Genomic DNA, 12,967 nt, shown 5'->3' with positions numbered 1-12,967 from the left:
GCTGTGTTTTTACCTTTCAGGTGGCCTCGCAGTGCCGGGTGAATGCGGTGGTATTGTCTTTGAGCAAAATATAGCAGGGAATATGCCTTACCTGAGGCTCCCTGGGGTACGGGGGCATATGGCGAGGATGACCCCGCAGGACGAGGATTTTACCCAGGGTTGGCTGGACCGAAAGTCAAAGTCCCAGCACCGTGGTTACAATTGACTGGTGCATTATAAGTAGTTGTATAGTATGTAACATGTATATTTATAGTACATGTAGAGATATTAAAAGCGCTGTCTTAACATTTAGCAAATAAAAATGATTTAAGAATTCCAAACATAAATTAAAAAACAAACATTTTTAAACACATAAACGTACACAACTACTCAAGGATACTTACATGAATAGCCCTTTGATACGAATATCCCAGTTCCTAGTCATTCTAAAATGCCGTCCAGGCTTTTTTTTTAATGATGGTTAGCCTGGACGTCATTCATAACAAAATTCGTAAACATGTTAAAAATGCCGATCAGAATTTGGTCGCACATTTATTGAGATTATTCCAATTTAGTCTATTAAAACAAAAAAAAGAACACTCTACCTGTTAAAAATAATCCTTTTTACATCAATTGCACTATATATCGTAAAATAATCATGTTCCGAATTGTTAAAACAACATGCATTTTCAAACACCATCAAAATTCACCAAACACCATTGTTTTTGTTAACGAATGTAGCCGAGAATATCCAAATGCATTTTCTTTTCTCTGGTTAAGGTTACACATGACTATTAGTTACTTAAGTATGAGCTAATAGTGTCCTTGGCAGTAGTTTTGTTTAGGCAACTTAAATGCTGTATTGTAAACCTGTAAATTATTCAAAATAAAATAAGAATGAAGTGTATTCAAACATTACTTTTGTTAGTATATTGGAATAAAGGCATTTAGTTTTTGCAAAATGAATCAAATAGCAATATCATTCAGTTTGTGGAGTGTTTTCAAAGTATGGGAAGAATGTTCATTTGCATGCATGGCATTTTTTTCAATTCGTTTTCATAATTTTCTATTTTTGTAATTTACCCCTCATCTGCGCTCACTTGGATGTCTTTGGACTTTTGTATGCTTCATATCCTTTGTTTGGTGTCTTTAATGCATCCAGATTCTGACACACAACAAAAAAAAAACTTTTTCAAGTACTTGTCACAAACTGGTGACTGTATGAGGTCTCTCCTCCCTACCTTCTTCCTACCAGAAGGCGAGTTAGTTTTCTGGCGTTCCCCAGTGAACGACCACTTGTATGTATGGTGACAAAAACCTGTCATGACGGTTTGATATTCTGCAATTATTTGGAGGTTTTTAATTGTCATTTATTGACATAAAAACATTTCTACATTTCTTTCCCCTTTCCCCCACGCACCTAGCCTCCCATCCAAAAACGACCATACATTATAAATACTAAACGTGTGCTTTTACTTTGTATGAGAGAAATGAGAATACTGGGGAAAATTACCGGTTTGCTTTTACAAGCTTTGTGAAATTTCATAGCGTCTCTTTGAACCGCTGGCGCGTTCACGTCACAAACTGGGCATCTGACCTTCTATAAGATGACAATTTAAATTTTTAGTCGGCAAAGATTGCACAAGTGTCTCATAACAGCCCGAGGTATATTCTACACGAGAATGAATGCCAATTATCACGCAGAGGCCCGGCTTTGTCATTTTTTAACCTCTTAAACACATAAGTGTTATTTCATTTATAACTGTTTACCAATATAGTTCTTTTAAAAAAACATACAACAATTCTAACTCTAGTTGTTTTCCTATAAGCTTTAAGCTTGACGATAAAACGCACTCGGTCGGAAAAAGCAAACAAAAATGTTCTGCAATTACGTTTTTCTATCAATTCCATTAAAAATAGTAATTTCCTGAAGATTCCCTTTAGTTGAGTTTGGTATAGGTTTTCTGATGTGAGGAGTAAGGTATTTGTTAATATAAATATCATCATAAAACATCTGATCTAGCGAAACTATATATATATATATATATATATATATATATATATATATATATATATATATATATATATATATATATATATATATATATATATATATATATATATATATACACAGAATAAATTAATAAGTCAGCAAAAAAGTAATTTCTCTGATTATTGTAAACTTGGTTTGTCATGTTGAAGTCAAATTGTGACTTATAGATAACACAATAAAACATTATGATTCACTTAGCGTAAAAATGTCGTTGATATACATGTTATATATATAAATATTTATGGATTATAATTCGACATGTTGCATTTTATTGGGGTATGGTATGCACTGTACATTTTATCAAGAACATGTTTACAAATTTTTCAGCCTTAAATTAGTTATCAAAACAAATAATGGGTAAAGTAGGACTGAATAGGTAATTAATTGATTACCCAATAGGTATTGTGTGTAAATAATCCCAGTAATCCAGTCAATTTTCGAAAAAAAACAACACTTTCCAAACGAATGAACACTGCAAAAAATGGCGTCGAAACAAAATGCAGCTGCCGAGTTATGTTGCGGCCCGAATCGAGCTTAATGTAAAACTTTTTCAATGACATCACTCATGACGTCATACAAGTACCCGTTATAGAGGTTATTTTGAACTAACTGTTTTTGCATTTTCGTGACATTTAACAGCATTTTTAAACACAAACGACATTAAAATCAATCAAATTATCGTTGCTTATTTTGTTTTAACTGCTTTACTGCAGATTACAGTTTTGCATGTTGCCAATAATTTTACTACGATTTCATTAAAAAAAATAGTTCCGTAGTAAATATGCCCCGCCCCTTGGTATTATTAAGCCTAATGACAGGACAGAAGTATCGAACAAACGCACGCGATATCGATGGGAAATGCCATTGCACTTTATACAGAAATAAAGTGCAATTGATAAACAACAACCATCGTTAAGGAATGAAGTGTGAATGTAAATATATGTATAATAGTATGCATTGTTCACATTGCCCTTAGAATAGTTTGTAAATAAATCTTGAATCCTGTATGTGACGATAAATGTTTTTTCAAATTCATAAAATACAATTGTGTGGTAACTGATAATGATAGTGTTAGGAGAAGGTACTCCAGACTAAAAATACTACTGCAGATAAAAACCCGAAAGTATAGTTGTGTGTAACCTTTTTCTTTTTGGCAGTAAGAAAGCTCCTGTCAACTGAATCAGTTATTTAAATTACTTTTTTGAAGAAATAGCTTGTGTATTTGCAAAATGGATATGGTTATTGATAAGAATTAAGTATTTTTATTGACAGTCTTAAGCCACAGAATACAAATGAAGAACATTTCATTTCATAGACAGTTTTTACATGTTTTTGAATTTTGTTATGAATGACGTCCAGGCTAACCATCATTAAAAAAAAGCCTGGACGGCATTTTAGAATGACTATCCCAGTTCCATGCTGATTGTTGACATTAGTTTTTTCGACAGAAAATATTCTCTTACGCGTATACTTCTCTTATAATCCATGTTTTAATGTAATGACTCAAATTGTTAGATGTATCGTAATCAACTGTCAGTGTGCACTTTTAGTGTTTACTTATTTTAAACGTATATTCATGAGAAAACCGACTTTCCAACTATTAATCGACGATGTCGAAATTCCATTATTGACCTATGAATAGCGGGGAAATACCTTCTGGTTCTAAAAATAGCAACATCCGGATATGTGTAGTGTTCTAAAAATAAAACAACTCGGGGGCAATCGTAATAAAATTTTACTAATGTCAACTTCAACATATTAACAAATAAAGTTAGGTGAACATTTATTTCTAATATCAATTAAATTAAAGGAAACAGCTTACCTCATGGTTTATAAATGCAGTAAACATAACAAAACAACATAAAACATAATTATTCCCATTCACATAATTACCGGTCCACACATTTTACATTTCATTCGGAACTCCTCCGAATGTTTACATTTCCGGCAAATGATATAACAGGTCGGAAAATCGGAAAACATAAACGAATCGGGAACAGTTATTAAACTTATTTGTCGTTCTTCCGATATAATGTTTTGAAGATAAATTGAAGACAATCTATTCAACCATAAATAGCATTTTAACACCCATGCAATCGCCATCCATTTGCATTTTTTAATCATAATAAAATAACAGTAAAACCCAACTGTCAATCAACTTAAAAACCGCTCCTACCACTAACTAAAATTAATTCCTCTTCCATAATAGGCGCGCACTTCAGTGCGGCGCCAACAATAACATTTACTTCTAAATACCGAGTTACCAATTTTCTGTTATAGCTTTGTTCTGCATGTTAAGAGCAGATCAGATCAGATCAGAATGTATTTTATTTGGATTCAAACATGTAGTTTATCATCCATAAACATGTAGCAATAATATGTACAAGTCAATAGTAAATAAAAACAAACACAATACATCAAACGTGTTATGTTAACCTAGAATGGTATAATATAAACAACAGTTTACTGAATATAGTTGCTTTTAAGTATTCTAATTCACCTCAAATAAGACTTTGCTGGAGGGTAAATAAATACTATTTTCAAAATAAATCATACACAAGTATGTATATTTATATTTAGACCAAAGAAAGCATGTATTTCAAGTAGAGCTAAAATAACGAGGGGGGTGCATCGCGTTAAAACTATTAACATAAATATGACTTAAAGAGAGGAGCAATTACAGTCTCATAGAAATGTTAATCAATGACAATCTTAACCTTGTTTTACATTATCACTAATTTTAACAGCACAACGTATAAAAGAAATCATTTTATATAATACTGAATTTTATTTAAGAAATTAAAAATACCACCAAATTTTACAGTTTAACGTTCATTTAATGAATGGTAAGAGGAATATAGAAAGTTAGCCTGGTGCAGTGAAGATATACATATCGACCAATGAAATTGTGAATTAAATATATAAAACCTGTTTAAGACATCATCCAATTCAGAGCATTGTACATGCATGGAGATTACATGGACTAAACGAATGACAATAGCATGTACAGCACAAGTGACAGAACAAAACGGAAGTTGACCTGTCTACATTTAGTAAACACATTTTAAAATCATTTAGCACTTTGTGTTAAAAATGTTTATTATGTAAACGGTTATCACTTGTTTCTTTGGCGTATGAGACTTGGAGATTTATCCCATGATATATACTTAAAGTCTCATTATGTTTTAGTGATGTAAATTTATTAATTTGTATGCATATGCAAGTGAATTCTCTTGACGTTGTTAACCTTTTATGACCCCTACAATGATAGAATTTATTTATCGCAATAACAAAATGCAACAAAACAGTTAGCAAATCTAAATTTAGCGCGCTTAACGTCATAAAAATATTTACATATCACGTGAGTTTTATGTTGATTTATATACTAATGATTTGCATTTTTTATCTAAAAAGTTTTTTTGTTTAAAAGGTTTCCCCGGATATGCATCTGAAAACACTTATTGTATCAGTATTTTACTATATGACATCGAAATTGCAGAAAACAATACAGTTAAGGTATACACAATAGTTTGGTTTAAGTAGGGTGCGAACCCACGCCGGCAAGGTCAAGAAAAAATGGAAGACAAACACACACTCGATTCACTAGACCACGAAGACATTTATTTCTGTACGTCGACATATTGAACATACATTGATAACATCGCATGATTATGACAATCAAACAGTCACGCAACAACAAAGCTGTTGGCGATAATTAATATGGGGAAAAAAAGCATTCAATTGAACGTGAATTAACAAATTTGAAAATGAAAACTAACTAAGTGTTGTTATATACAGAAATTGGCTTAAATCCCAAAGATATCTAAGAAATAATACTATTCTGCCTCTCATAAACATTCAATAAGTTACAGATGAGCAAATATCAACATTTGATAAAGGTTTCAAGCTTTTAGTATCTTAGTTTCAACACCCCTGAGTTGCCACACTTCATTTCGTCAAACAAAAAGTGCATATTGCAAAAACATTAGCGGGTACCCATCTGCGATTTTTTCACGAAACAACATTGACGCTATTCTCCTCCCACTTATATGCCTCATTAGCATATAGTAAGTCAGTGGACCAGTTTGGAATTTCGTTGGAATTTCCAATACATTTCTTTCAAAACAATAATATTTTCACGTGGGCTTCGGGAATTTAACAGACATTGTATGAGATCCTATCATTGTTATATACTCACTTTATTTTTTATCTCTAATTATTTGAACCTAATATAAATGGGAGCCAAAGGTTATACTCTTAAAAAGTACTCAAATTACCTAAGTATAGGCAGTCACTTTACACATATATATTTGAAAAAGAAGTGGGTCAACAATTTCGTTGCTACGGTGATTTAAGTCCAAAGTGGATCAGTGTTGTGCACAAGAACTCTTAAATTATCGAAATATTCGGAAAATATAGAACAATAAATAGGTTTTGTCTTGTATTTATGCATTTTGTAGCTATGCTAATTATACACAACATGATTTCACAAAGTTACAAATTTGTAAAACAACAACAATAGATATAACAAAATATACATAGAAGTGTTGGCATGGCGAGAAAAATACTACTAGTGTATTGATTGTCTCTGTACATGTTTTTGAAATATTATTACTTAAAACAATAACATTTTATAAGTTTACCTAATTTAATATTATATATGATAAATATACCTACGGCAAGAAACAAGCTTTTACCGTGACAACCACAAGTATCCATATTCAATTAATTACACATATGTATAAGGGATCAACAAATCAATTCCAGAAAAAAATGATGAAAATCAAAATGGATGATATGAGCATAAGACAAGTATCATTGTATCATTTGTTAATAGTCAATGGTACTGGAATTTGATGATAAAGTAAGGATAGGTTTTAGCTAAAGAGTAATGGAAGGGGGCTGACCCTGTTCTGTTTAGGAAGCACCCTTCATCAATAGCAAGATTGGAATTAAATGATTAAAACTGTCTAATATTTGTTTTGTTTTGATAACAATTTATATTAACATGATTATGAATACACATAACCTTTACATATCTGGCTATTGGAACCAAATACTACTTCAATTAAACATTATACCTAACATTTTCTTTCACATTCATAATGTTTAACATTTTACAGCCGAATGCGTTCTGCCCTTTTTACACTTAGAACCCCGTCTCTTTTCTGTGGCACCCTGTCCTTGATAAAACCTGGCTAAAACCCTAAAAGAGATTTGTTTCCATGGTAACAGTTACACATTAAATTCTAAATCCTATCGTTTTCTAAGACTGAGAAATAATGTTATTACTTATTTCTGAATGTAAAACACTTGTCCAAACAAACAGCTCTAAAACGTGAAATAACAGGTTATACAGCTTGTTCGATGCTTTGGTTGTAACGGTCTAGGGTATACTGTCCTTATAAATCTCAAATCTGCAGTATTCTCTGATCTTGTCATGTAAATACCACTGCCACTCAAGATCCTTCCCCTTCATTCAGATTTTGGAAAGGAACTGCTCTGGTTTTCATCAAGGTAAACTGCACCATATCCAATGCAGCAAACCTGTACTTCACAAAGACAGGTCTGTCTGCTGAAATTATGGATTGAAATAAATCATGTCTAATTCAGCCATATTTTGACACTACAAAAACACACACAAAAACAAGCTTATATAAAAAAAACAAGATATTATACAGGTGTACTATTGAAATTACATGCTTCTGAAAGTTAACATTTACATACTTCCTCTGGCAACATCTATGCAAAGTTGAATTTTATTAATTTCAACAGTTATTGAGTTATGGCCGAGGTTATTTTTCTACATGTCCGCTAACACTTTAGTGAAAAATTTTGAAAATCTAAGATCAATTATGTTCGGTAAGTCTTTTAAATTTTATAGTACTCGACTATAAGGATTATTTTGAAAGTTGCATTATTAACCTGTTTATTCATAGACCTAAGGGCAATCCATGAGTAACTGTGTATGTCCCAATTTCATAGTATCAAGTTCATTCCTACAACAAATACCAGTGCATTTAAAAATGTTAGTACATTAACATTACATTATTCATCTAAGGAACGGTACTGTTTATAAAATTTATTTCTTTACTAATATTACTAAATTCTTCATTCTTCCAGTAATATTAGATATATTCACCCGCATATGTTGAAGTGATTTTTCTGAAAATTGATGTGTAGAGTTTTGGCAGCGTAGAATTTGTAGATTACACAACTGGAAAAAATATTTGCAATTAAGGTAAAGAAATGTTCATATTTAACCTTCCATTATTCTGCAAAGTGCATACCAAACTAGGGTACGATTATAAGTTTTGCCGGCACAATTTTTAAAATGCACTTTCGCCTTTTCTTCTCCAAACCAACTTTCGAAACCCGTTTCGGTTTTAGCGCAACCACCTGCAGTATTGTCACGTGAAGGTATTGAGAAAGACTATTGATAATTAAGAAGAAGTGTCAGATGTGCATGCTGAATCTAGTATTGTTTATCGCAATGACGTTACAAACTCAGCTCTTTGTCGACGCGTGATGCCAGCTTTCTTAACTAAGTTTTACAATTACATAATAATAAATAATTTGCGAACTTATATTCCGACATTTGTATTAAGTAATCTTTGACAATCTGCGAGCGGCGGTCGTATCGAACTTTAGGCAGCCATGACGCACTGAACCGGTTGAGATTAAGGCCAGAGAACACAAACATGTATAAGAAACGACCTTACGCAATATTTTAATGAATGCTTTTCATAGAATAATGAATGAAATATAAATAATTATTTTGTTTTTTTATGAATGCGTCCTTGTGGTTGTGAAGAATTTCACGAGAAAGATCACAGATTGCTAATTGTTTTCAAGATAGCATTAACGAAATTGAAATAAATTTAAATTCTTAAACAAATGTATGGTAACATTAGCAATCATATTAGTAATATAAATGCATCTAACAAGACAATAACTGTTCGGGAGACATTAATTTCAATGTCAGATGTTGTCGAACAAGTAAAAGTGCATATTAGGTTTAGGTCCTGCATTCGACCGCTGTAGTCCCGCGGGATTCAACTGAAATATACTGAATTATTCATAACATGAGTGCTGTATTTCCAATGAAGAGGTAATTTACGGATCCTTGTACAATACATTCGTTCTCAACCTTCTTCCTCTTTTAATGTATTTCATTGACTCATTTTAACAAGAATTGTATCGTATTCATAGGTGCAGACTTATTGTTGTGTGCATTCAGACGAACTGTAACGCATGGTCTTTATTTGGTTTCGTTTTTTCTGGCATGAAGAAAAATCAAAACCATTTGATACTTCACAAAGGTTGATTCTTATATTTCTAGATACACTGCCATCCTGTACCCGTTACGCCCGCGCATGCCAAAACGTCACGTGATATCTGCCATTTGCATAATATGGGTGTTCTCTATTGGTCTCTCGGTTCCAAACCTGGTATACTTCAATACAGTAGAATATGGCGTGGCAACAACCTGCCGCTATACGTGGCCAGATGAAACGGATTTAGCGTAAGTTAATGACGCGTCGTAATTGTTGTATTTTAGTATTTTTTCTTTCTTCTGTGAATCTTCGCTTTTGTGCAACAACGATGAGATGTCTTTGTATCACACTCACGTTCATGTGATCTTCATGTAATTCAGCATACTTCCAACTAAAATAAAAGAACAACATAGATTTGGAAGAGTATTTTGCAAACAAATGTCTTTTTCTATATAGTCTGTTCATTAAGTTCCTATTTTGCAAGTTTATTTATTGTTAATATTTTTAAACTCATTTCTGATACAGGTACAGCTACCTGCTGTTGGTACTGAACTATATTTTTCCGCTGTTGACCCTCACAGTGACATACACCCGAGTGGGAATAGAGCTTTGGGGAAGCAGGGTAATAGGGGAAGATACGTCCATGCAGCATGACAGAGTGAAATCTAAAAGGAAGGTAATGCGATAAACGGACATAACCTATGATACATAGCTCTTAAATTTGATTTCGAACGTGTTTTAGAATGCTTGACCGGTTTCCTAGCTCTGAAATACTTTTTGTGACGGTCGAGAACGTTAGTATATAACGAGGGTATGTACACCTAATTTTCGATTCGAGATAAAAGATACAGGTATAAGAATTATATTATTGATTTTCTGCGAGTTATTCAAAAATTAAAGTATCCAAAAATGTTTTTCGAATTACGAACAATTCATACTGAAATACAGTTATTCTTACTAATTATCAAACATAGTATACCATTTAGAACAAAATCATTTGCTCAGTATTTTTCTTCCATAATAGGTAGTGAAGATGATGATGGTTGTTGTGGTGATCTTCGCCATATGCTGGCTGCCCATGCACCTGTATTTCCTACTGGCCAATCACTTTCCAGCCCTTCCAATGTTCCGCTACATCCAGCAGATCTACATTGTCGTGTATCTCATGGCCATGAGCAATTCCATGTACAATCCAATAATATACTGCTGGATGAACTCAAGGTTGGTGTTTCACTCTACACCAAAACCACTAGTTTTAATTGCTTCTAGTATGGTTCCAAGGATTATTGTGCTCTAACTGTTTGCATTCAAACTATACGAAATACGTTTAATGAAGGTGGTCTTATAAGTTGGTGCTATGGGGTTTTGATAGTGTTGCATTTACATTTCTGTCAGTCAATTTAAACAGGGAATTCATTTTTCGTACTTTCAATGTATGTATGTTAACCTTTTTACTAATTACTTTTTACGATGAAATAGTTAAATGCTAAGACATATTTGAATAATTAGACAGATAAGTAAGTTGTGTATCATCATATTTTTCTTATATCATGTATCATTAAGAAACTTGAAGCGTAAGCATTCCTGTGCTCTCAATATTGTGGGCAAGTTAGTGCAGTTTCTGTTCAATCAATATGCCGAAGAGTTTGCTCATACATTTTAAATAAAGGAATACTGAATATTACCCTTCCAATTAAACAAACTGATCGAAGGAAATGTGAGTTTTTTAAGTACAATATTACTATGTTTTAGTTAAGTATACATTACTTTGATTAATAATTTTTATATACTTGTAAATGATTGTCATAGCTATCAGCATTTACCATCCTTAAGCGGTTGTGTTTTCAGTTACTGTAAATTTTAACTCTACTAGTTAAATTTATCAAATGATTTCTTTTAATATAATTTCAGAATACAAGTTTGATTGCTTATTCAATTAAAACTTCTAAAAGTGAGAAAATAACATAAAGGAAACCAATAATTTAAACAAAGTACGTTCTCTCGGATTCTGCTTTCAGTTTCAGACATGTTTACTAGTACCAATATATGAAAACTATATGCATTCAGTGTAATAAAGTCCCTAGGATGTGTTTATTTTTCTAATTATTTACTCGAACATATATTTTTAGAACAATTTGAATTTGTTCATTTTGAAATAACCCATTTTATTTTTTCTTACGTGATCTAGTATGATATAAATGATAATTATAGTTAATGTAATCCCTTTTTCCCGACCTTCGTGTCTAAATGATAATTATAGTTAATGTAATCCCTTTTTCCCGACCTTCGTGTCTAAATGATAATTATAGTTAATGTAATCACATTTTCCCGACCTTCGTGTCTAAATGATAATTATAGTTAGTGTAATCCCTTTTTCCCGACCTTCGTGTCTAATGGTAATTATAGTTAATGTAATCCCTTTTTCCCGACCTTCGTGTCTAATGATAATTATAGTTAATGTAATCCCTTTTTCCCGACCTTCGTGTCTAAATGATAATTATAGTTAATGTAATCCCTTTTCCCGACCTTCGTGTCTAATGATAATTATAGTTAATGTAATCCCTTTTCCCGACCTTCGTGTCTAATGATAATTATAGTTAATGTAATCCCTTTTTCCCGACCTTCGTGTCTAAATGATAATTATAGTTAATGTAATCCCTTTTTCCCGACCTTCGTGTCTAATTCATCTGAGAAAATTTCATAGTTCACACTTTCACTGTTATCAATACTTCACGAACATAAGATATAAGCCTTTATAACAAAATTTATGTCAGAGAAGGTAACTATGTCAATTATTGGAAATAGAATCTTGTCAATCTTAGAAGCGACTATTGATGATAAATGGTCAGACCATTTTATGTTCATGTCAAATTCAATTAGTTGAATTTCAAAAATTAAGACAAATGTTTGAAAACACGCCACATGTTCTGATCAATGTAAATGACATATAGTAAAAAGGTGGGGTTTTTTTGTGAGATAAAGTTCCATTTCATGTATAGTCGAGGAGGTCAATATCTAATATGATTAAACAGAATTGTTAACACTAAATGACACTCCAATACTACACAAGGACATTTCAGTACTACACCAGGACAATGCAATATTACACGAGGACCCTCCAGTACTACTCAAGGACACCGAAGTACTACTCAAGGACACTCCAGTTCTATACAAGGACACTCGAGTTCTACACAAGGACGCTCCAGTTCTACACAAGAACACTCCAGTACTACTCAAGGCACTCAAGTTCTATTCGAGGACACTCCAGTACTACTCAAGGACACCCCAGTACTACTCAAAGGCACTCCAGTACTACACAAGGACACTCCAATACTACACAAGGACACTCCAGTATTACACAAGGACACCCCAGTACTACACAAGAACACTCCAGTACTACACAAGGACACCCCAGTACTACACAAGGACACCCCAGTATTACACAAGGACACTCCAATACTACACAAGGACACTCCAGTACTACACAAGGACACCCAGTACTACACAAGGACACTCCAGTACTACACAAGGACACTCCAATACTACACAAGGACACTCCAGTACTACACAAGGACACTCCAGTACTACACAAGGACACCCCAGTACTACACAAGGACACCCCAGTACTACACAAGGACACCCCAGTATTACACAAGGA

General features: G+C 32.9%; 1 protein-coding gene across 1 annotated transcript in view; it reads left to right on the top strand.

Moving 5' to 3' along the window:
• The window catches only part of LOC128222592 (tachykinin-like peptides receptor 99D), a 71,543-nt gene that overhangs the window by 49,095 nt on the left and 9,481 nt on the right, over positions 1 to 12,967 (top strand). Inside the window, exons 3-5 of the mRNA XM_052931687.1 lie at positions 9,375 to 9,557; positions 9,835 to 9,985; positions 10,334 to 10,530. Of these exons, the coding sequence (XP_052787647.1) occupies positions 9,375 to 9,557; positions 9,835 to 9,985; positions 10,334 to 10,530 (531 nt within the window). The remainder of the gene's footprint in view (positions 1 to 9,374; positions 9,558 to 9,834; positions 9,986 to 10,333; positions 10,531 to 12,967) is intronic.

The sequence above is a fragment of the Mya arenaria genome, chromosome 2, assembly GCF_026914265.1.
Source record: "Mya arenaria isolate MELC-2E11 chromosome 2, ASM2691426v1".
NCBI classification, from domain to species: Eukaryota; Metazoa; Mollusca; class Bivalvia; order Myida; family Myidae; genus Mya; species Mya arenaria.
This window is presented reverse-complemented; position numbering and strand designations above follow the sequence as displayed.